Source organism: Lutjanus erythropterus, chromosome 19, assembly GCF_056507025.1.
Source record: "Lutjanus erythropterus isolate fLutEry1 chromosome 19, fLutEry1.hap2, whole genome shotgun sequence".
Taxonomy (NCBI): Eukaryota; Metazoa; Chordata; class Actinopteri; order Lutjaniformes; family Lutjanidae; genus Lutjanus; species Lutjanus erythropterus.
In genome coordinates, this window is record NC_139335.1 from 25,962,351 (window position 1) to 25,987,793 (window position 25,443).

The 25,443-nt window shown below is 39.8% G+C and overlaps 2 protein-coding genes across 4 annotated transcripts; both read right to left on the minus strand.

The window, feature by feature from the left end:
* Positions 1-693: 693 nt before the first annotated feature.
* On the minus strand, positions 694-9,854 carry LOC146309949 (butyrophilin subfamily 3 member A3). The gene is made up of 10 exons (XM_084743981.1): positions 9,720-9,854; positions 6,640-6,722; positions 4,845-4,943; positions 4,625-4,726; positions 3,211-3,345; positions 2,986-3,123; positions 2,844-2,895; positions 2,728-2,754; positions 1,693-1,719; positions 694-1,602 (listed from the first exon to the last, which is right to left on the minus strand). Exons 2-10 carry the CDS (start codon positions 6,697-6,699, stop codon positions 1,046-1,048), a joined length of 1,197 nt encoding a protein of 398 aa, XP_084600107.1. The 5' UTR covers positions 6,700-6,722; positions 9,720-9,854; the 3' UTR covers positions 694-1,045.
* Positions 9,855-14,492: 4,638 nt separating this feature from the next.
* Positions 14,493-24,563, minus strand: LOC146309950 (uncharacterized). Of its 3 annotated transcripts, none has more exons than XM_084744304.1 (5): positions 24,281-24,563; positions 23,656-23,765; positions 20,406-20,498; positions 18,596-18,769; positions 14,493-15,283 (listed from the first exon to the last, which is right to left on the minus strand). In XM_084744304.1, the coding sequence occupies exons 1-5, from the start codon at positions 24,432-24,434 to the stop codon at positions 15,113-15,115; spliced, it is 702 nt and encodes a 233-aa protein (XP_084600430.1). In that variant the 5' UTR covers positions 24,435-24,563; the 3' UTR covers positions 14,493-15,112. The 3 variants fall into 3 exon arrangements, with proteins under 3 accessions (XP_084600430.1, XP_084600431.1, XP_084600432.1); XM_084744305.1 differs by having other exon boundaries at positions 18,596-18,766; positions 24,281-24,561; XM_084744306.1 differs by lacking the exon at positions 20,406-20,498 and having other exon boundaries at positions 18,596-18,766.
* Between the last annotated feature and the right edge of the window lie 880 nt (positions 24,564-25,443).

Consider the following 25,443-nt stretch of genomic DNA (forward strand, 5'->3'; position numbering starts at 1 on the left):
AAATGGTCAGATGTGAAATAACAACAGATACAGAGGAGACATGGACGACTCAAGAGAAATGGTGAGGACAGAGAAACAAGAGATGATGCTGATAACTGACACCACAAGCTTACTTACCACAGACACTGAGACCCATCAGTGACTGTGTTTCACCACGTAACACACACTTCAGCTCTCAGGTCAGACTTCCCTTTCTAACAGAGTCCTGTTTTTTTCTGTTTTACTGTCTATAGATCACTTACTGTCAAAGTTGGGATGATTAATAAAAAAAATGTATACTGATATAGTTACTAATCACCTGTTTAAAAATGTAACATAATCCAAGTATCACAAAGTTTAAGTAATGTAACTTCATGACTTGATGTTACTTTTGGATTACCTCAGTACCAAATATGGTGAACTTGTTTAGTCTAATATAATGTTTTATGTTACCAGCATCACCACATACAGTCCCAAAATATGCCTCAGTAGTAACAGCAACAGTTGTAGTTAGTTGTATTGTTAGGGTTAGCTAGCTAGCTGGATTTCTTTGCAGCTAAAATTAGCAGTTGGTCTGCGTAGCTAATGTTTGGGAAACTGTAATGAAATACAGTTAACATTTTTTGCATCCTAATTACATGACCCCGTTACATGTAATCCATTACTCCCCAAGCCCATTATAACGTCTAATGTACTAAATAACAGACTGAAAAGTAAGATGTGGATTTGGTTTATTTATTATTCACAGAAATGCATTCTCACTGCAGGGTTAATATTGCACAGTACATTACATTAATACTATAGGTTTGCTTTCAAATATATGAAAATACATCATGTATGTGAGCAGAGTAGCACTACAGCTCTACAGTGAGGAAGTGGTTGCAACAATCACATTAAAGCAGCAGCAGCATCGAGCGTGGTCACATAGTGGAGCTATTCAATAGCACAATGATGGTCTTTTACATCAGGATCTCTGATTCCTCCCAGTGATTAGTATATAACCTGATCTGTTAGACTGTATGATGATATCTACTGGATTTTAAAGGAAGAGGGGGCAGGAGGAGGCTCAGCCCCACAGGCAGGGTGCGGGGCAGAGACACTGGGTCTTAGCAGCCGGAGACTTTATCACCAGATCCTTGATGATCTCCACCGTACCAAACAAGGGGAACAGCTTCTCGTCGAAGCTCTCGTTGTAGGTGTAAATGTGGCAGTGTTTGTCTACATCATAGAAGGACAGCTGGCCGCGGTCGTGGTCGAGGTAGATGCCCACCTTGCGGGGGATGAGGCCCGGCGGCAGGGCGGTGAAGGGCACCGTCAGCGCCTTCAGCTCAGTGCCCCTCTCCAGCCGCAGGGTCAGGTAGCCCGTATCCGTGTTCAGGGACTTGAAGCCTTTCCTCAGGGCCGACTCTTTGGCCACACCCAGCCGCCAGTCTCGCTCACCCACCTCCACCTCCCAGTACTGGCGGCCGGAGCCAAAGCCCTCCACGCCGACGGCGCACCACCAGCCATCGAAGCGTTGGTGGTAGTTTGGAACATCCTTCCTCTCAAAGCCACAGCGCATCCTCTTCTCGTCAGTGATGAGCAGATCAGGGTTGGCAGTGTCCAGATCCAGAGTCACCTCCACTAGAGGGAAAAGTTTAAACGTTTCAATCAATCTCAACAGGCTCAGTAAAGATTATACTGACTAATCATTTGATAAAGTGAACGCTGTACCTGCAGCATCTGTGATCCATTCCCACACTGCAAAAAAAATAGAAGAGGAAAGGTTTGAACCTTGAAAGAAACATTTGTCACAGCCTTGTCCAGTGGAGGTTTGCCTTGGCAGGCGATGGCTACTTCCCTGCATTCATCTATGTGTGGCTAGGCACAAGGAGAAATTTTGATGGTGACAATGTTGTTGTCTGCACTGAAACATTTCGATCTACAAGGTCTTTAGCAGGCAAACATCCATGTGAGCAAAAAGGGATATTTTACTGTAGATCTACAGACAAAAGAAAAAAAAAATACCACTGTATACACAGAAAAACACACATAATGTTCAAGACTTCAGTTCAGTTCAGTTTCTGAAATTTGGTTTGCAGCAAAACCAGACAGTGTTCAGTGACTTTTTTCTGTACCAGCGCCGTGTGAAGGTTGCTAATAAAAGACAAATTAAAAAATGAATTAACTATTTTGCGCGCCTCAGACTTTTTTTCTTTTTTGCCACAGAATTGAAGAGGTATCAGTTTTTTATACTAAAATTGTATTGAAGTTTAAAATTCTGGTATTGATATCGATAACAACATAGGTGTCATTTTGTATCATGATCTCTTGATTGCAGGTGGATCTGTCATATTTTGTCTGACTGGTTTTTGCTGTAATGTGTGTTTGCAGATCAAAACGTTGCATCATTCAAAATTTCGGGAGATTGAAAACTTCAACATCTCCCTTTTCCTTTGCATGCTCTGGTCCTGCCCTTTTATCTAACTGGACCCAACTATAATTAAAAGAGAAATAAATTTACTGTACAAAATCATAAAATGACCATGACATGTCATCTGAGACTGACGAAACATGCTGAGTTGAAATACTGGCTTCTCCAATGATACAGCAAGTATGTTCTTTGAAATTTCCATTCCGATGCAGAACGTCTGTTTTAGTTTGACCATTTCACATGAATTAGAGCTCAAATTTATGCCGAATGTTCGCTGAATGAATGGATTCAGTGTGCACGTTGATGTAGTTGTTGTTGTGAAGTAAATCACTCACCTGGTTGAGGAATGTAGGATATAGCACCTGGAAGGACATGAAAACAGATTCATAAGTAAGTCTAAGTCTCCAGATTAACAACAAATTTCTGTTTGATTCAGTATTAATTTACAAACCGATCTTCTGAGTCCTCTGCTTCCACATCAGCCACTGTTGCGGTATGGTGTCCTGCAGGGACACAAACACATCTGTATTATGAGCTACAGATAATACACAAGAACTTGAACATACCCTGTGAACTGTTACATGGACTCTTGCCTTATCTGGCCGCTGCACCATTAAAGTCCACATGACCAGCTCCATAGCAGCCAGCAGATTTGGGGCACGGCCCCAACGCCAGGCGGACTGCAGGTCCTCCAGAACCTTTGCCACAGGTTCCCCAGGCCACACGCTTTGCTGCAGGATGATCAATATATGAAGAAAATATGTCTACTGAGTACATTTTTCTTTAAGACACAGAGTCATGTAAACAGGATTTCCCACCTCAGGCTGAGCTCTCAGGTCCTTGATCCAGTTGAGGATCACAGTTTTGGCCTGCAGCAGGTCCTGCTCATTAATCAGATCGGGCAGTTTGCCCTCACTCATCTCGGGCCAGCCATCGGTCTGCATGGGCCTCTTCTGCACACAGAAACATACATACCTTTAGGCTGGATTCATTTTATAACTCAATTAAATAATGGCTGGACCTTAATTTATGTGGCACCAAACAATAAGAAAGATTAAATTTAAACCCTGTTTAGTTTTAACCATAAACCGAATTAAATATAATTCTGTTGCACCAAAACTTTAAACTCCAATTTAAAATGTGATCCAGTCTTAATTTTAAACTTAGACTTTGGGAGGTTTAACTTCTAAAATGGCTGCCTTTCAAGATATATTGAGCAAAATAATCAACTTCCTCGATGAAAGTTAAGGGACAAACTAAACACAACTGATTTTTATGATCTCCTTTCTTTCTAATAAATGCATAATTATGTATGAAGAAATCTTCATACATACAAAGCAACAACAAAAGCTTAATAAAGGTTTAACAGTGACATAATATATAAGTTTATTCATTCATTCATTCATCCATTTATTGTCCATAATGGCTTATCCTTGAAAGGTCACGGTGGGGCTGGACCCTTTCCCAGGTTCACGAGGTTCACCCTGGACAAGTCGCCAGTTTTTTGCAGGATAATAATAGGTAAGGTAAGTTATTTAACCTAAATAAACATGCTTGTAATGCTGTTATAAGCAATCATAAGAAGCTCATGAGGTTTTTACTAACATTCTCAAGTAGTCTATGAAGTCTTAACAAGTTTCTTGTAGTAGTGCTTAGAAATGGTTTATAATCTAGGAATAAACATGTTTATTATGCTATTAGTAACATTTACATTGTTTTATTAACACAATTTAATGTTAAGCATCTTATAAGGACCTTATCACCTATTAATTAATGTCTATTAGAAGCACTTTAATATAAACTGTTAACCTTTTTCTTAGCTGTCTAGCTAACAATGTAACATTTTATTTACTTTATAAAAATCAAGCAAACAATTTAACATTTTCTCAACTTTTTAGTTAGATAGCAAATGCAATACAGCAGCTAAAAGTTAGCAGTTTCTCCCTTTTGTTGATACTTTCTAGGTCCTAACAGCACTTGAATGTATTTATTATTCAAATTCATGTATTTTAATTTGAGTAACCAAGCATCTTTATATTGAATTAACTTAACATTTAATTTTGGCTAAACTGAGATTAGTTTTTAATTGTGCATCAGAACTCTGCTTAATTTTAAATCTGGCTTTATTCATTTTAAACCTAGCTTTGCTAAACTCATCTTAGACTTAATTAATCTGTTTTGGTGCAACCCAGTCTTAGTTAATCAACCTCATATTGTGTCAGTACACTCCACCTTGCTCTCTAACATGGAGGCCCACTGTACGATGAAGGCCCTGCAGAGAGAGGTGGGCCAGATGTCATCCTGGTTCCAGATGTGCTCCAGGACCGATGACCTCTGCAGAGGCAAAACACAGAGGCAAAGTTGGGTTAGACAGAGAGGTAAAGACAATTTTTGCAGCTCATAATTATAGTCTATGGTCAAAACAATTCTGGTTTCATGAGTGAATTGTTACCTGGCACACTCGGCTGAGATCTCTAGCCAGCTCCTCTACAAACAGCTGATCTTCATCCAGCGCCTCCCTCTTCTCCTTCTTTGCTCTCTTGTGTGATTCCTGCAAGAAAATAAAAAAAATACAGTGGAAAACTGTTTGGAAAAGGAGGTGTTCTCAATAAAATGGACATTTGAAGATGTGGGTCTGCTCCTCAAGTTTGTACAAGAGCTGGATTTCCCAGAGATCTCTGGGTGACTGATTAGGTATTTTAACAATATTAAACTGGCATGACACACAGTGGACAACCAACTACTACTTTCTGTTTTAGTATTCTTTTATTATTATTATCATTGTTACTATTATCACTATACAAATATTTTTACGTGGGATAATGTGACTGCGTCCGTGTGTGAGTGAGTGAGTGAATGAGTGCGTGCGTGTGTGATTACTGGGCCTACAGTTAAATCCACAGCTAATCTCACACACTACTGGATCGATCAGCCTAGTTTTTGTTTGTGCACATTCCTGACTGTATGCAGCCTGAAAGAGACCCGAAAAGAGCTAACCCGTGTCAGCATGAGAGGCTCACGTTTGCACTTTGTTGGCAGGAGGGTAGTGCATTGGGAGGCCATTCAGTCACATATCATCAGTCTCTGCCACCCAAAAGCATGTGTAAATATCAGCTACTCTTTTGGAAGCTAGAACATAATTTAAAAACATTGATTTGATCTTAAATCGTGTCAAATATTGCTCATGTGTGGTGTATGTGATTCTTTGACCTTCCTCTTGATGTTGCACATGCCTGATCATGCTTTCAGCAAGACTCTGTGATTATAACACCTTAAATATGGAATGTGGGTGTCCAAGCTTCAGACTGATGACAGGATTTGATGGGAGTTGGTCATTTTCTGTTTATTTAAATCAGTTGTGAGTATTGAAGGACCTCTATGATTCCGAATTTTTAAAAAATCCTGAAAAACCTTTGTTTCCTTTGTGTTTTATGGATGTGGGCATTATGTTTCCAGGTCATCCCATTCTTGTGAATGAGATATCTCAAGAACGTCTTCAGGGAATTTCTTTAAACTTCATATAAATAGCTGTCAAATCTTAAACTAATAGCCAAATATTGTGATAATTGATTAATCATATCGAATTTTTCTTTATATCCAAAGTCTCTGATTTCAGCTTTGCAAATGTGAATATTTTCTGCTTTCTTAGGTCCTCTATGATTGTAAACTAAATATCTTTGGGTTGTGGACAAAACAAGACATTTGAGGACGTCACGCTGGGCTTTGGGAAACAGTGATCAACCTTTTTCACTATATTCTGGACCAAACAACTAAACAATTAATTGAGAAAATGATTAATCAGTAATGAAAATAATTGTTAGTTGCATCCCTACAAAATATCAATAAACAGATTGTGGGGGGGTGGGGGGGGGGGGGGGGGGGGGTGGACATTTTGAGGACATTTTTTCTGCTTTACAAGTGCCTTAGAAAGTAATAAGGTCAAACTAGAAATGAAGTGGTCACTCAGCCTGATCAAAATGCACATCGTGGCTCTGCTCCTATCAGCAGAAAAGAAAGAGCCCCCTCCCTTGCAGACTCCCTGCCTCTATTCATCTCCCCAGCTACTCCCCACACACAGCAGCCCTCTCTCTCTCTCTCATTAAATTAAACCAGGAGAGGAGAACTGCTTGCAGTCACATGCTTGTACTAAAACATGTTGTCATGTCAACTGTCTGCTTAAGTATGAAGGTGACCCAAAAAAACAGGTTTGCACATTAAACACACAACGTTGCACCAAAGGTTGATACCTTTATCTTGGCCGTTAGGGTTTTGGCCGGCTCCACCATGAAGTGAAAACACTGCATCATTTTGGCTGCTGTGTAATAGAGTCCTGCAGTGAAGACACAAATGCATGTTAGTGTAGAAAACTGCTTGACTGTCCAATCTCATTTACACAAAGTAGGTATTTACCTTCCTTGACACAGGACGATACAAGTTACATTTTTTTTTATAAATTAGATGCATAATATAACAACCTTATTTAAAGGTACATACTTGTACCATTAAATCAGATAGTTTACCACTGCTATTTAATAACTATCCAACCATATGAGGTTTAACTTTCAAATTCTGATTCCATGTGTTGAAGCGATTGATATACATTAGTAAAAGACAACATGAAAGCTCCCAAAAGTGAGGACAAACCATCTTGATCGCCCCCTGGTGGCTGGCTGCAGCATAGGTCATAAATCCTGCCACCCCAATCTTAATCTTGATCTTAATAAGTAGGACATGGGCCAAACTATAACATAAAAGTACATGTTGAACATTTTTTTCTCTTACATGATGTCTGCCAATTTAGGTAGCTCTCTGATGTTTGTTCAAGTGTTTATTTTTCTGATCAGTTTGATTTTAAGTAGTTATTTGATGCTACAAAAAGGGGTTTCATGCCATGATTGACAGCTGAGCCCTGCTTGCGACTGAGTCAGCCAGGTGTATGGGAGGGAACTCCAAAGCGCGGCTCCAAAGCTGATCACCACCGTGCAGACTCCGGCTCCAAATGACGTCACCAGCTTTATCGATTGAGAGAATTCTCCTACTTCTTAATGCAAATAAAGTTATTAAAAAAAACCCTCAGATCAGCTGTAAAATGCCTCCACAAAGCTGAAAAGAGCTATTTTTCTGACACTATGACAAGTTGACTTTTTAGAGACACGTGGTTCTAACAGGACAGCAACACTGCAAACATATGATGATCTTATAGAATAGGAGGTGTTGATGTAGAATGAAGGGAAAATATGGCACTTATGTGGATGTCCAGTCAGTGTTGATGGTAAATGTAATCAGTTGAAGCAATTGCCAGCCTGTAAACTAGAACACCGTTAATGTTTACTTCCAAAACACCAGTATGTCATGTAAATCATTAAACACGTGATGGAAAGTTCACATGGCCCTTCAGAAAACATAACACCTGAGCGTGATCACAACAGCTTATTAAAAGTAGTGTGCTGTTCTGCATCGCACCAGAGATTAAAGGCACCTCTGATGACTCAGACACAAGGGCCCAAAAGGAAGTTGTTTTTTTTTTTTTTTCTGGAGGTCACATCAGAGTGATCATTAGCTGGAGCAGAATCGAGCAGTAAAAGCAGGCAGCCTGAAACGTGACTGGCCCCGCACACTTCCAGAGCCTCAGCTGCTGTCTCACTGTGTCCTTGCTTAGTCTGTCTCTCTTTGACTCTCTTTCTGTCTGTCTTCCACACTCACTTTCTCTCCATCATCCTCTGCAGTGAAAATGCATGAGCTCAGTCTGTCTGGTTGGCACTGAAGCAGTTCGGACGAGCAGTCTCAGCAGGTTTTAATGAGACTGAGTCTGACGTGGGTGAAAGCACTTGTATAACTAAAGCCTGTCTGTACTCTGCATGTCAATTAATCCTTATTTAATTGTACAAAACTAGTGTTTATGTTGTTTTATTAAAGATAGAATCAGCAGAATTTGTCCAAGCTGCTTGTAAACGCACCAGAAAGATACCTTATTGTTGAGTCGCATTGCCAGGACATCAAATGCAGACATTTTGAGTTGGCAAAGTGTCCCAAGCACAGCAAAATAATGACAACCACACACTGCTCATGGGTCATAAGTGATAACTGCCAGGGATTATATTTGTGAGGCTGTACATTGTTTATTATTTTAGGAAAATGTTGCAAATTATGCCTTTAATGATAGTTCTGATTAGGCTATGAATGAAGTTATTCAGGTTGATTAAAAAAAAACCCTCATAAGGTCCACAAAGCTGCAGCACTACAGCTAGAATAAGCAGGATTTGTCTGAGCAGTTCGTAAAGGTACCAGAAAGATAGTAGAGTCGCATTGCCAGGACATCAAATGCTGACGTTTTAGGTTGGTGAAGCATCCCGAGCACAGCAAAATAATGAGAAATCCAGGCAGAGGGCAGGGTCCCTACAGATGCAGCCAACACCACACACTTCTAGTGGGTCATAACTGATGATTGAAAGGGACTGTTTCTGAGTCTGCATTGTCTTTTTCAGAAAACACCGCAAATTATGTCTTGAAAGATAGTTCTAGTTAGGCTTTGAATTAGGTTATTTAGGCCTAGGAAGCTGCAGCACTCATGCATTTACAGGCACAATCAGTCAAATGTCTCCGAGCTGCTCCTAAACGCACCAGAAAGACAGTTTATTGTTGAATGGCATCGCCAGGACGTCAAATGCTGACGTCTCTGGTTGGTAAAGCGTCATGAGCACAGCAACATAATGAGAAATACAGGCAGAGGGCAGGGTCTCTGCAGATACAGCCAACACCACACACAACTAGTGGCTGACAAGTGATTTTTTTTTTTTTTGCAGGATTAAGTTTCTGAGTCTATGCATTTGTTTGTTGTTGTAAATATTGCACACACTGCCTTTAATATAGGCCTACATTACCGTAGTAGTACGTGATGTGTTTTAGTTAAATGTGTGCAGCACTGCAAAATATCTGTATATATTTTTGCATATTTAGCCTAATATTGTAATTGCACAGTGAAAACAAGCTGCAGGGCAACTGAAAAGACAAAGCTCCTTGTAAACGTTTCTTAAATGTCGTGGGAAATCATGACCAAGCAGTTTGCGGTGTGAGACTGACCCAGTTAGAGGCCAGCTGATGACTGCGCATGATGAGGTAAATACACACCTGACGTGTGACTTTGCGGCAAACGCGCAATATAGATGCAATGCGACTCCTTCTACACGATGCAAACTGATTTATCTACAGCCGTGCATTAACAGAATGACATATTTTATGCAACTTATGCTTGTAATGTCATCATCCCTGCAGTGCGTCCTGCACAACAACACAAATAACACACGATCGATCACGACGCACGGCTTACCTTTCTCCCCGAAGGTTTAGCGAAGAAGTTTTCTTCTTCTCTTCCGTAAAGTGCGAGCAGCCGCCCGGTGCACAAAGTGTTTGGTCTGTGTGCTGCAGTGTCTGACCTTGTTTACATAGCAGACTGACAGTCGGCTGCTCGGGCAGGTTCGTTTTTTTCCGTCAGTGACGCTCGAGATTATGCGGTGGACAAAGCGCTCGGCCATCTTTGTAAGGTCATTATGATGATAGTGGTGACTCAGATTTAAAGGGAAAATCCCATCCACACTGTATTTTGGCTGTGATTTCTGGCTGTAAACATAAATAGTCTACTTTACTATAATCTAGTATAATTTTGAGGTACCTGTACTGTTTCCATGTTTCTGGGTTTTTCTTTTATTCTTCTACTCCACTACATTCAAAGAAAAATACAGTGCTCTTTACTGCACAAAATTTATTTGATAGATACATTACTAGTTCAAGGTTCAACAATTATGTTGTTGTTTTTTTCAGGAATCTACTTGTCCAAAGTCCATTTTTTTTTCTTGCCCCTGTACAAACTAGTTTTATTTATCAAATAACAACAAAGACTTAAATTAATGTCTAATCTAGGGTTACAATTTCTATAAAATGTCAGAAAATAGTGAACAATGTTCATCCAAAGTCCAAGGTGATGTATTTAAATGTCTCATATTGTCTTAAATCCAAAGATATATGACAACAAACGAAGAAAACTGGGAAAGCATTTTCTGTCGTATTTGCATGAAAAATTACTTTAATGATTAATTAATTATCAAAATACTGTAATAGTTAAACCCTTCTTTTTCGCTACTTGCTCGACAAAGCAAGATGGTCATCCTTATTGTTGAGCCTGCTATTTACTTTGCAAATTTTATAAACAAACAGTTTATGAAGTGTAATGCATTGTGACATCGACCTGCCTAACAGCATGTACAGTTGTTAAATGAGCTCCACTCATGGATGTGAACAAATGGGCCAGAGTGGCTGAGTGACTATGAAGACCCCTAAAAAAGACCATTTAGAGATATATAAAACAAAGACATATAAAACTACTTCAAAGAGACATTAAATTACAACAAAGAGACATAAAACTACCACAAAGAGACACAAAAAGGACACAAAACATCTACAAAGGTACACACAAAGTAACTCAAACTGACAACAAAGATACAGTGTCTCTAAATGTGAGTGTAATCCTGTAATGTAGGGGTCTTTTTTACATGTCTGTGTCCAGGAGCCTGTTGTCTCATAATCTGTCCCTGGCTCCCAGAAAAGAACATTAAAATTCTTCCTACATGTTTATACTGATAATATAACTCAGGGGCCATTCTTCTGCGGTTTTCAGTAACTTAAATACATTTTGTTGATTATACTTCTGTACTTCTCTTTAAGTAATATTTACAAATTTTGACCACTGCTCTTTAACTTGTAACAGCAAGACATGAAGTGACATTGATATTTTCAATTTCAACCTGTTACACACTGACAGTAGATTGTAGATTGCTGCCCCCCTCTGGTTTAGTGATCATACTGTAGGCTAACACAGGGAATACTGGGCTTCTGCTTATTTTTAATTTTAAAATTGGACTCATAGAATCACTGCTGTTTGAAAAAGTTCAATATTCCAGATCCTAAAAAAACCCCAAACATTTGACCTCTTCCAATGGGTGCAAAAGTGTTTTTTGTTAAATTAAATAATGTTGCAAGAGATGACAAATACAACACAGTTTGTGGGCTAATGTGAGACTCGTGTTTTATTGGGCCAACTGTAAAGATTCACAAACAGTCACATCTTTGTCTTTTTCAGTCAAAGGGGACAGCTGGGACACTATTCTGCCTGCAGGGTCCACAACCCGTTGACATGACCTCGACTGGGCTTTCCTGTGTAATTACCGCTTTAAAAATAACATGGTCATATGATTCATTGTTAATACAAAAAATATTAACCAAAAACACTCCTACTGGTCACAATAGGCTTTTCTTTGTCCACTGAGAACTAAATGCACATTATTGATTTTAAATATTCTCAGCTGTTTATGAATTTCAGGAAAAGTAGCATTTATACTATTTTATTAAACTAATTTAAGCTTCTGTGTATATTCAAATATTGACCTTTAGCAGTGATATTTGGAACATATGGAACAAGAAAATTAATGATTTGATCGTTTTTTTATGCTTATTTTTTATCACTGAGACAAATTTCTAATCACGTTCAGTCTCCTTGGACATTACTGCAGTTTATTTTATTGAACTGTAATAATATGTGGCAGAAAAAGACCCTAAGAGCTGGAAAAAACATAGAAAATCATTCCATGATTAATTATTTAATTATTTAAAATTAATTTAAGAAGTGTAAGAACACTGAATAGAAGTCCAGAGAAACTAGTTGGGCAGACGTCTTCTTTTCCTGTCTCTTTCACACACTCATACACACATATACAGTACAGCCACGTAAATATGTATAACTACAACAGTCCATCAACAAAATAGTAAAAGTGTTTATTACATTTGTTGTCACATAGGAAATAATGAGGAGTCACTCATTTCACTTCAATAAATACAGTTCATGACAATGTGCCGGACAAATATTTGGCATGTGTACATGGTAAGTTGCAGAAAATAATTTTGTAGGATCAAGAAAAGCAAAACAGGTCACCGATATTTTTTATTTCACAATTACTCCACTTCCCTCTGAAGCCTTTTGGACAACAGAACAACAGACCAAATACTAAACAGGATCAAATATTTCATAAAAAGTGAGAAATTTTGGAGTCTCACCTTATTTAACAGAAGCAAAATGGTAAAGAAAAAAAACATTTGTTGTGTTACATATTCTATACATATTATAACTTCATGGAAGGCACTCTCATAAGCACCTTTTTCAATTCTCCCTCTCACAGGTTGAACCACATGCTGGAGCAGTGTGCCACGAGCCTCAGCAGGGTGCAGCTACAACAATCCTGTGTTCACATGAACAATATTTCTTCAACTCAAGTGAGATGAAATAGAGATTCCAACTGAAGTGTTTGCACAGACATTTAAATGATCAAGTAAGATGTTCATCAGAATATAACTTTTTTGACCACAGTGAGCAGAGTGGTTCTGTCTCCCTATCTGCTTAAAATATAATAGAAGACAAAGTGTTTCCGTCTGTTAAAAGAGAGGCAAAGAGAGCCAAATAATGTTTGGTTCCCATTTGAATTGTATCACTTTTGTCAATTAACAATATAATTTTACAAGACAAGAAAGTCACAGTTTATAGTAGGTTTGTCGTAGTTTAGTTTTGTGTAAAAAACGCTCAGTGAACTCATCAACGCCAACATCGCTGTCCCTTGTAACATTATCTAACCTGAGGTGTTTTATCTAGCAACTCCTGGTGCTTTTATCAGCCGGGAGGAGAAGGAATGAGCAAGACTCGTTGCTTGTGTGACTTCAACAGTTTTACGTCAAACAGCGACTTTCTTGACTTGTAAAATTATCTATCAAACTGCCAAACACCATATGTTATTTGTCTCTCGCCACTGACTACTGCTGCTATTTTTGCCAAAGTAAAAAAGTGGAAGGGGGGGACTTCTCTTCACCAAAATTTTCAAGAATGAACCTCAACATGCCCTTTGACAATATTTCTGCTCTGATGTTTGAGCGTCAGACGTTTATTTTGCTAGTGGCATGTTTCTGTCTCTCCTGGAATCACAATGTCACCTAAAGCCCAGTTCAGACCAGCAATTCATGACAAGATGAGATTAAACATCCAACCACTTGCAATGCACTGGTCTGCAACGTTCTGAAAACCTGCCAGTTTACATCAATGCAACTAGTCAGACAGCGCATCATCTTCATCTCGTCTCTAGCTGCTGGCTGTGCAGACTTCTTCTAAGCTGGATGTACTCTGCAGCGTTTTAAAACATGAATGAGCTGTGGCTGTCCCTGGCTATAGATTTTCCCAGTCGACTAGCTGTCACACATTTATGATATTAATATAATTATTTAAATATATATTTTTGGGTCACAAACCAAGTGTTGATTGCTAACGGAAAAAGTAGTAATGTAACGGAATCTAACGGAAAAAGTCTGTACTGTAATAATCCCCCAAGATGCGCCTCCCAGATGGACTCTGAGGTGTTTATTTCCTTCTGCAATTACAAATAAACTCTTCTCACCTCACCACTCTGCGCTGCCATTGCTGTGGCTGTGTCTGTCACTCTTACTGCCGGTCTAGAACAGAACCCCAGATCAGTGACAATCTTGTGAGATTTTTCATGGTTTCCATCAAGATGAACAAACAGCGGATGGCAATATTAATGTTCTTCAAATTTTACACAGTAGTTAGATGTTGGTTGTGATAACAGCCATGAATGGATAAAGGTGAACTGCAGCACTGCAGAACTTCTGGTACTTTGCTGCATTCATTTATTTCTGAAGTGATTCTTTTCCTTCTGTCCAAAACTGTGCCATTACTCACTGTTTGTAGCTGACGTGACTGACAGACTTTGCTATGAGCTGATTGGTTGTTGAAACAGGTGACATGCTTTACGTTCTAAAACCAGCTGCTGGCGACTTGACAAGCTGGCTTGAGTGAAATTGAAATCGGCCATTTCCCACGGCTGAAACTCTTCTCTGCAACCCTCTAAAACAGCTTCATCTTGTTGTGAATCTTTGGTCTGAACTGGGCTCAGCGTTACCTCCAAATGGAGCAAATGTGCAGAAAGAACATATTCATTCCAACCAGAGAGATTAAGCATTTACATGGTTATTGGGTGCTAACGTTTTCCTCCTGAATGAATTATCAAAGGGTTACACCCCGCTCTCAACCTGATTAGAAATTCCTTCTGATTGGGCCGGATCAGGCCAGTCTCATCCGATTGAAGCGGTTACATGATACAGTTTCATTCTGATATTAAAGTCCATGTAAACACAGCTAATGAGGCCTGTGGCTCAGGAACAGCAGAGTAAAAGAGGAGAGCAAACAGCAAGGAAAAGTTCACTGACGTATAATCACTAAAGTAAATAAGGGGTTCCCTTTTGGTATGCTGTAGTCCTGTAGTCTTCAAGATGTACCAGCCACCTCAGTAAATGTTTGTATCTAATGACTCGCATTTGAAATTCATCAGCAGGGCAGAGACAACCGTAACAAAGTATTTTTAACATTCAGATGTGCACAGCCAAAGGTGTCCTTTCCTGATGTGCGCAGCAGCTCCTCTTTGGTTGCTCCATTATCAGCTGTCTCTCGACATAAACTCAGTCTTGAGGTATCTGAATCAGCTCGTGTGAAGTGTGAAGGATCCAACTGCGATCAGTCTTCGACACCCATACTGTTTTGGTCATTTCGTCCATCCGTATAAAGCTATTAAGTGTCTTTCACATTCGTCAGGTAGCTTGATGACTGGATCAGCGTCACACAGGTAGAACAGTGTTGTTGGGGTCAGAGCTGACTGGATGAGGCATGTCAGGCCCTGTGTTGTGGGTGTAGATGCTCTGAGGAGAGGAGATGTCCAGATTAGATGAGAGGATGTCGTACGGCAGCTCCATGGATTGGCGGATGCTTTCTTCATACGTAGGAGGAGGCTGAAGAAAAAATGAGACAGATTTTTTAAATAGAGTTTGAAAATAACACACTCAGTGTCCACTTAATTATGTACACCTTTACAGTCTAATGCAATCTAATACAACTGTTCTGCCATATAGTCTACTGTTTGGTTGACACTGTCATAGAGGTGTGATATTTTGTCGATTTTAGAGGCTCCTGTGTACAAAAGCAGTTGGGTTTCCACTGTCATAGCCATAAAATTTAACATCAAAAGTAAGACTATGGAAAGAAAAATCTTCTATACTACTCACTGTGACTTTACCTGGGAAAATATGAACCTAGGTTTGTTTCATCTGATTTAAAGGAGAACCCCACCACTAGCTATATAGAAACAGCACATCCTCTCACTGATGGTCTTATTTATTTATGTAGGTCATATAGAAGCATCAGTATTGAATTAAAATGGTTTGACAACCGGTTAAAACACCTTGTAGTAGCTTTTAATGATATGTTTTAACACATAGGTCTTAGTTTGTTGATGATGTGTTGTACTGTACTGCACTGAAACTATATGTACCAGCACAAAAATGCCTTGAACAGACACAAACACACAAAAAAAATTTGTAATTTAAAATAGCAAACTTAACTACTCAGCAAGCATGATGGGAAATGAGGACCTTGTTTTAGACACTGTAATGGTTTTTACATCACCTGTACCAATGATATAATTAGCCGTAGAATACACCTTATTGAGTGGTTTTGTGGGAGTCAGATTGTGTGTATATAAGTTCAGACACAGAACAGACAGAACAAACACACACACACACACACACACACACACACACACACACACACACACACACACACACACACATACACACATACACATACACATACACATACACACACACACAAACCCTCTCATTTTGTAACCAAGCAGCTATAGTCAGTTTTGCTAGCTCTCACATGGAACTACAACTATGGAGCTCAAGACTCTGACCAACAGGAGAATGGACAGGAAATAAAGACTGTGTCTCAGGGGTCACCAGAAAGTCTGACAGCAGCACCGTCAACCTACCAAACCTACAAAATATGACCCTGATTTTCTGCAATATGGATTTTTTTGGGGGGGTCATGAACAACAACCTGATTATTCTGCTTATTCTGCTTCTGATTATTCTTTAAAAGGAAAAACCTCAGAGCATGGAAAGACTATTATATACTTAAATTAAAATGTTCTAAGCCTACAGTCTACACTTTCAAGAATTGAATATGCACCTTTTTAACCTTTTTAACACATTTTTATGACTTACAGAACGTCTAGGGTCAGGGGCACCTCAGATCATTGCACCTTGGGCACACAAATAGCCAGCAGGCCTTCTGTTCCATGAAGAGACAACCTTTTGATCACATGTTCACCATGAGTCACCAAGTAGAAAGGTAACATTGTCAATAATTTGTTTACAGCTTGTTGCATAACCCTGAGTGGAAAAAAAAATCAAGTTTCAAGGTTTAAGGAAAGATTAAGCTAACTTTAGATGGAACTATAGATGTTGCTTTGGCAGGTCCTTCAGCAAAATCTTTTAACCGACCTCAAAATTTGGTTTTCTTTTCAACTTAGAAGAGGCAAGATAGCCAAGTACAGGAAAAAGGGGTACTGGGTACCAAGCTTTCTCAACTGTTACTGGAGAGCTGAGCATTCACATATTGTGGTTATTACAAACATTTCATCTATTTTTTTTTTTTCGGTTTTTATGACACTTTTCTTCACTTGCCCCCTGTTGATATAAGTTTGTGAAGCAATTTGAGACTGATTCACAGACATAAAAATAAACTGCACATTTTATCAGTCAGAAATGGTATTAGCACTCAGAGTGATAACTACAAAATTCCTCAAGAAAATTAAAACATCAGAAGGAGACAGACAGAAAACCTTATTTCCCAAGATGAATGTGTTGCTTGGAAAACATCCTGAGGTCTGATACCTATCCCTAAAAATAAGCAGAATATGTTTTTATTTACATTACAAATTAATCTGTCTCCACGCCGGACGCCCGGAACATGTTTTCCTCCAGTGCATTATCTTTCTGATCACATCGGGCAGATTCACGCTCCCTGACTGAGCCGTCTTATCTTTTAATTGCTTGGGGACCCTCAGGCGACAAGAGCAACCCCACAACCGTGCCCTCTGTCTGATACACACACCACACACACACCAGGCCGCAAAGTTTTACTACTACCCTGCCTCGGGCCACGGGACACACAGGGCTAAATTAGGGGGCCATGATTTGAACTCGTCGCGCAGTCTAAAAGTGGGGGGAGGGCAACGTGTCAGTGACTAGTGATGGGTTGACTGGATAGTGTGTGAATGTGCTCTCTTTGTGTGTGTGTAAGAGATGGGCAGTCATGCTAGGGACTGTTTAATTAAGGAAAAAAATGGGAGGTCAGAGAAGAAAAAAAAAAAACAGTAGAAGACAGGAGCACAAAGCTGCATTCCCAGGCACTGTTTGCACTCAGGATGCAGGCTTTAATTATGTTTGATGTGCCTTTTTCTCATTACCTTGTTTGCTCCAGCGTTGTGGGAGTCAAAAAGCTCAGCGAAAGATCAACATGGTAAAACCTTGAAACGCGGCCGCCAGCACAATTCGGCGGTGAGCATCAGATGAGCTGATAGCGCATCCTGTTTACTGCGGTCTAATCTTTAAACAAGCTCTTGTTACGATATTGTATGACAGCGTGGTCATAATAGAGAGCCTCCTTATTGTTATCTCCATTGTGAAACTACCAGAGGTGGTAAGACTACACACATTCTATACTTGAGTAGAAGTACAGATACTGGTGTAAAACGACTCTGGTAAAAGTAGAAGTATTGATCCAACCTATTTACTCAAGTAAAAGTGACAAAGTAAAGGCTCTGAGGTAAAATGTCACCAAAGGACATCTGAGGACATCTGAAGGACACCAGCTGTTTGTGTGCAAAGCTAAGTGAACTTTGCCTTTCTTTTGCATCGTTTTTCATCTTGCTACATCTTTCTCATTTTGTTAAAGTCTTTCTTCTCTTGCTGTCTTTTTCATCTGGTTACGTCATTTTTGTCTTGTTACATCCTTCTCGTCTTGTTTATGACTTTTTTTGTCTTCCTGCGTCATTTTCATCTTGTTACGTATTTTCACTTGGTACTTCCCACCGTTGGAAACCACAGATGAGAGCTTTAGCATTCTTTGAAGCTGTAATGAGAGTTAAATGTCTTCTCCATCCCCAGGCATCAACAGCACCTGAAACACTTCTTTGTAAAAGCATTTGTGACTGTATCGAGTGCCGTGACACAGTCTTAATCTCTAATTTAGCCTACCTCTGTCACAATGGGTCCATTGAGGCCAAAGCGGTCCGCAATCATCATGTGGATCTGCCTCTGGCGGTCCTTCTTTCGGACGCTCTCATAGGAGGGGAGCCTCGGCAGGGGGGCCTCCAGTGTGGGCAGGCTGTAGCTGGAGGGCAGGCCGACATAGAACAGCTGACCCGCCTGCTGAGACACACACAGGCCAAAAGACAGAGGGACACTTATGAGGTACAGGAAACAGAAGCTTTTATGTGTGGTAAGTTTGTGGAGAATATACCACATCACTGAGACCCACTTTGAACCATAAGACAGTGAGATCTACCACCAGTGATGTGCAGTCAGGATGGGCAGTGACTCACCAATACTTAAAAGAAACACTGAGATTGACCCTTTGATTTGATTTCTTCTTATTCATTATTCATTCAATTTATTCATTTATTTGTCTATTTATTCTTTTTTTATATACATACAATTTGTCAGGATTACACATACTTCAGTAAGTACAAAGACAGAAAAGAGAATACTTGGTTTAAATCTGTAATATTTACTGTATTTACTGTAAGTTATCATGAAATGATCATGATATGTCATCAGAGACATCCACTCCTTTTCACGCCCTTCCCTGCCCGGCTAGAAGTGCTCTTGTTGTAGACCTGTGCATACTCGTAAAACTGGAGTTACATCCAATTCTCCTTGCTAACGGCAACTCCAGTACAACATGTAGACTGTGTAACACAAGGTGTGGCAGGTAACATTATGAGCCAAGCACGACAATTTGTCTGCTCATGGCTGCAAACACAAAAGTCTTTACCTACTCCCACCATCTGAGGAAGTGGAAACCCAGTGGATTAACTTTATTTTGGTGAAAATGTCCCAACAGCAACTGGAAAAGTTATATACGTGTGTTTATCATTTATCAGTATAGCACTTTACTCCAGGCTGCCTTTTTAACCAGAGCCAGGCTTCAGACTTCAAATTTGAAAGGTGTAATTTTTCCATTTTTTATGTTGTTTTACTGTGTATTCTGCAGATTAGCCCGTTGCACTTGGTGCTAGCATGTTGCAGGCTGTGGCCTCTGTGTGGCTTCTCTGGGACGATGTTGGACTAATGTTGTAATATTGATGGACAGTCAAGTTCTATCAAGTTCTAACAAAAAATGTTCTTCGATGGGGACCAGCTGAAGAACCCTTTATGGTTCTAGTTAACACTTTCATCTCTAATGGTATGTGTCCATAGGATCAGTAATTTCTACATTTCCCATTCATTCTATGTCTATGTAAGCAGCTGCACAATGCATTCTGGTAGTGCTGCCTTGCATTTCGGGAGATAGGATGTCATGTTGGACCCTAATTTACATGAAGTTGAGGTCTAAGCTACTTTATGCAAATCAGAGGCTTCAAGTGCAACTCGCCACCCCTGGAAAGTTCAAATAAACTTTTAAACTGACTGACTATTTTGGTAATATAAAAGAAAGTTTCCAAAAGAGCCACCATGTTCGTCTGATTTGAAATCCAGGGGAAGACGCCCTAATAGCGAAATTGTTCGCCCAATCATGTGCAGCAAGGAAGTGCTTGTATTGGTTTCCAAGGAGATCACCTGCCAGTCGTCTACCATGATACCGCCTAGTGGCACACCCATCAAGCGTCCAAAGCTGGGAAACTGCGTGACCCTTCGCGTCTAGAAAAGCCCCTATGGACACGTACCATAAGGATTCAGGGCTTAAGGCTTTAGGGAGACTGGGCCTTTATCTACTGCGACAGGCATACACTGAAAAGAAGACTGATGCTATGAGCGGCTGATAGCAGATGATGAGCTCTCTTACTTGAATGTTGTTGTCATCCATAATGTGAGTCTGCTCGAGACAAGGGGGTCCCACCAGTGTCTGCCTGCTGCTGTAGTACTGAGGAGGAGCATTCTGTGAAACAAGAAGTAATGACTGTCACAAGTGTGTCTCAGAGAGCACAGCCTCAGTTATTAATTAAACCATCACAAGCATTTATCAGTTTATATTTTAACTACATGTTCTACATGACAGTTCCTTGTCGCGCCGTCTAATACTGCAATTAGTCACAAATCCACTCATTTCAGCCCAATTGACCAATTTTCATGCCTTGTTTAATCACTGTAGTCACTGGCTGGTTTAGCAATACCATAAATTATCTGATCAATAAGACGAACACCCTCCGATTTCCGTGCCTCCGCCCTGTCCCACCCCCTCTAAAACAAGACCTGTCAGAGTTTCACTGTATGAGGTGCAGGAATCCTGAAAAAAGGGCTGCCAGGAAAACTAGGTAATTGCCTTAGGTCTAAATGAGTCTCCTTTGTGTGGAGAACAATGTGATGTCCTACTGTGTCATCAGGGTCCCTAGGCAACAAACCACACCGTGTGGTCTGTGTGGTCTTTTCAGCGTCTCTCTATTCCTCTTGTAACTGCAGCAGGTACCTCTTAACGAGCACACTCCAGTACACATTATGGCCTCGTATGTCATTTGGGACGGCATTACAACAAAGTCAATTTGTTGCCTGACTGAGATTTAAATCCAGCATGAGGATAAGAGATGTCGGAACAGATGATAGGATTTCCTGTGACTGAGAGGCAAGAGAAGTAGCTGTTTAGCATGCAATATGATTGAGTAGCATTGAAATATCAGATTTATCATTTTCCCAGGCCACTTAAACAATGACATCACTCAAACTTAGAATGACGCACTCTAGCGACCTTTGCCATAACCCTCACATCATTTCAGAGGAAGAGAGAAGACGCCAAAAAGGTGATGTCAGAGGTCACTTTCCCTCGCTGGTTTGTACTTTTAAGAGCCAAAAAAAAGAGTCCTCAGGAAAGAGAAAAAAAAGGGAGAGTTGTCCTTTTGTCTCCTTCCATTGATTCAGCCAGTGTGAAAAAGCACAACCGTGTAAAATCAGTGTTGAAGTCGGGGGAGGACCCCAGCGGCAGTGTGCCTTTTTCACCGTCGCAAACCTAAAGGAGATCCATTGTCCCCCTTGTGTCCCCAACACCCACAGTGGGGTCTGCCCACTATTCATGGTGCAAACTGAAGCAGGGAAAGGTATGTGACTATGAAGTTGAGGACATGAAATGTCCCACAGGAATACAATGACAGAGTGTTTGTGTGTGTGTTTCCCTCTTTTTCTGTCTCCTTCTGATAAAAACAAAAAAGACTATCACTTTATAATTACTATCGGTAATAAATGGTAACTTGATATATATTAATCTTTCAATAATAGTTATTGTACTGAAGTTATTACTTGGAGAGACATGAATCAGATAACTGACAGTGTTAATGGTTAATAATTAGTATGTAAAATGTCTAAAAATCAAAATATTGATAGCTTTTATAAAGTTGCAACTGATGATTACAATCCATTGCATATGTTACATTAATTATGTGAACTTCCATAAGTAATGTACTTATTTTAACCCAAAGTATTTTAATTTTTTCCTAAACCTACCCAAGTGGTTTTGTTGCCCAAAGCTAACCAAGTTGTTTTTGTATTTCAAAAGTCTACCCAGATGTTGTGAATTTATTATTGCTGACTTGACCATGGAGCCTTGCCATATTCTGGGAGTGAGGAGTGAGAATATGTTGTCGATAAACATTATCTGGATGGTTATCGTAAAGTTGCAACTGATGTTAAAATTACTTTGTAAATGGTTGTAAATACTGTATAGTGCATCTATAAACATCTGGATGTTGTTGTAGAGCTGAAACTGCTGTATATGATACTTTATTGATGTTGTAAATATGGGGTCAGATATCTATAAACACTCTTTGCATGGCCTTTATAAAGTTACAACTGACGTTTATAATACTTTGTAAATGATTAATAAATACTGTGTAATGCATCTATAAACATTCTTTGGATGACCATTATAAAGTTGCAGCTGATGTTTATAATACTTTGTAAATGATTATAGACTCTGTATAGTTCATCTGAAAACATTATCTGGATGTTATTGTAGAGTTGAAACTGTTGTCTCTTATACTTAGTAAATGTTATAAATATTGGGTGGGGCATCTATAACCACTCTTCACATGGCTATTATAAAGATGCAAATGATGTTTACAAAACTTTACATTTACTTAATAAATTGTTCATAAAGCATACATAAACATTATATGAATGTTTGTTAATGAGCTATTTGATTAACTATCAATTCACCATTTATTAATGATGGTTAATGTACATTGCTAGCAGTTATGTAGTCAGTGTTTCTTATCAGGGACACTGTGTGTGGACACCACTGTAACTACAGGTCAGCATTGTTAGTTTGTACCAGTGAAACGCTCTGTTAGTTCCTTGAAAGGGACAACAGAGTTTCTCCATTAAAACCACAGCAGAGCAGCAGAGTTTCCTGTCTGTTGAGGGGGGAGGTACGAGTTGTGTCTCTGCAATTTGAAGATAACACCCAAACTTCACCCCTGGGACTCACGGAGGTGAGAAACAAGTCAGGAAGAGGAAGCAGAGGGAACGGGCAACCAATGAAAAGTTTCCTCAGTGGAGTGTTTACATTTCCCTTTCACCTCATCCTGCACCATCGCCTGCAGCGTTACACACATCCACTCAGTTATCTGTAGGAGATGGAGAGATTTGTGGTACTGGAGGTGTGGCGTCAGTTAAAAATTAGATTAATAATGACATAAAGCTCACACGCTCCCTTAAAACCTGGAAGATTAGGTTGTTCACCTGCTGTTAGACACAGACTGTGATTTGTAATGATTTAATTACACTGCTGCTGAACTAGCATCAATATGCGTGTTAAGTGCTAATTCTGTCCAATTCCATTAGAGTTGCTGTGGCACTCAGAGATATCTCTGGAGGGCAGCTAATTTAACTGAGGCAAATCCATTGCCTGACAATGATCATATCAAGTTTATTCTAGTCTTTTTCCAACAGCCATGTAAATTGAATCTGACACTTCTTAACAGCGCTGCACTGGGTGTCTGGGTCCTCTCTCTCAACAACTGAACATACAGGTCACTTTAGAGAAGAAAACTCAGCACAAAAGCCACTCTCTCCCTTTTTTTTTGTTTTTTTTTCTTCTGAGAGCTCACCATATCTGCATGTGGCCCCTGATAGGAGCGTACTTTGCAGCACTGAGGATCCTTGCGGTAAATAATGGACAGCAGCACCACGATGACCACAAAGAACACCAGAGAAGAAACTGCAGGAGAGAAGAAAATGTTTGTTAATCACTGCTGAACACACTGAAGTAAAACAACTTGTACAAGAACAGTGTCAGAACACTTTTAACAGTTTAAATCTGTGAATATGTTTAGTTAAGTAGATAAAATATAAGTTGATTCACTTTGCACACTTTTGATTGACAGTCTGTCTCTACAGTTTGAGAACATAAAGGTGTAATCTCCCTCCTTTGCTCTACCTATCTATCAAAAACAATAACAGCTTGGTAATAATAGACCTGATAGACTAATTCTGTAACTATAAAAGGAGCTTTGAGTAGCATATGTGACAATCAAATTAGCTGTTATCTCCAGTCACCACATGTGGAACATGAAAAAAAAAATCAAGTACAAGCCTTATCATAATGCTGCAATGTATCTTAATAAAGAGCAAATACTCAGCAAGCAGATAATTAAAGATCTGCTAGATATCATGTGATTGAAAGGACATATTGTATTTTTTGAATATTTCTGACAGTTTAAAGGCTTTACTTACAGGATGCAGCGACCACAGTGAGTTGATCCGATGTCATCTGTGAGGAGGGGATGGTTGGACTTGCAGTTGTGGACATTTCTTCCGTGTAAACTGTGAGTGTTCCCTTCAGAAATCCACCTGAACTCTTCAGACTCAGCAGAGCAAAGCCTCTCATCTTACAGATCGGGGAAAAAGAAGCTCTTCTTCATTGTCTCCAGCTCGGTCCCGGACAGGCTTGACAGTCCACATGCGCTCGTACTCTCCTCTCGGTAAACACACCACAGCGTGTCTGGTGATAAGTCCGTGAAGGCGCACTGACGCCCCCCTCCAACAAAAGCAGCGTGACGTCGCTCCTCTGCGCTGGACGGCAGCAGTGTCTGGGTTATTATTATGGGCTGGCACCGGCAGCGGCCACGGAGGCCAACAGACTTATTACTTAAGCTAATTGACATGGATTTTTTTTAATTCAAAGAAAAGTCCTATGCGCAGGAGAGATTTTTGACTTGGGAAAAGCTCCTCAAAAGAGCAATCGATGTAAAGTCTGAATTAAAGGGATAGTTTGGATTTTTTTTTAAGTGGGGTTGTATGAGGTTCTTACTCATAGTCAGTGTGTTACCTGCATGATGGAGGTCAGCAAGACCCAAGTTTGGAGAAACGGAGAGGAGTGAAAGCTAAGCAGTGAAGCGTGGACAGGGTCAGACAGCCTTTACTTAATGGAAATCACTGTTATGTGACCCATCTCTCAAAACCAACCAAACTCCACAGGCAAAATCAGTAATTTTACTTCACAGAACACTGGAGTTGCATGTCAACTAATCTGTTGGTGTTTTGTGTTATTGTGTGACTTCCGTGTTTTAAAAGGATAGTTCTGATTCGCCAAAGTCATATAATAGCATAAAGAAACTAACAAATCAAGGCAGTGGCAGAACAGCAGTACTTGTGTTCTGCAAAGTAAAATCATTGTTTTTGTACAAGGAATCTGGCTGAAAGAGAGACAATGATATTTGGTTTATATATAAAAGCATGTTTCCCGTCAGAAACTGTCTGACAGCAAGGTAAAGCTGTGAAAGCCTTATGAATATAGGGTACATGAGGATGAGGATGTTGGATGTTGGAAGTCCCTGTAGACAAATGTAGACAGATCTTTTCCACCATAATAACCACAAAATATAACTTCAAAAATA

What these genes read in the sequence shown, in the direction of transcription:
- LOC146309949 (XM_084743981.1), bottom strand. Translation starts at nt 6,699, where the DNA reads ATGATGCAGTGTTTTCACTTCATGGTGGAGCCGGCCAAAACCCTAACG. An exon ending in CCTCCATGTTAGAGAGCAAG is followed by an intron (nt 3,346 to 4,624) that starts GTGGAGTGTACT and finishes TTCTGTGTGCAG; the next exon opens with AAGAGGCCCATGCAGACCGA. An exon ending in ATGGATCACAGATGCTGCAG is followed by an intron (nt 1,603 to 1,692) that starts GTACAGCGTTCA and finishes TTTTCCCTCTAG; the next exon opens with TGGAGGTGACTCTGGATCTG.
- LOC146309950 (XM_084744304.1), bottom strand. Translation starts at nt 24,434, where the DNA reads ATGAGAGGCTTTGCTCTGCTGAGTCTGAAGAGTTCAGGTGGATTTCTG. An exon ending in AGGGGCCACATGCAGATATG is followed by an intron (nt 20,499 to 23,655) that starts GTGAGCTCTCAG and finishes CTTGTTTCACAG; the next exon opens with AATGCTCCTCCTCAGTACTA. An exon ending in ATGGACCCATTGTGACAGAG is followed by an intron (nt 15,284 to 18,595) that starts GTAGGCTAAATT and finishes TTTTTTCTTCAG; the next exon opens with CCTCCTCCTACGTATGAAGA.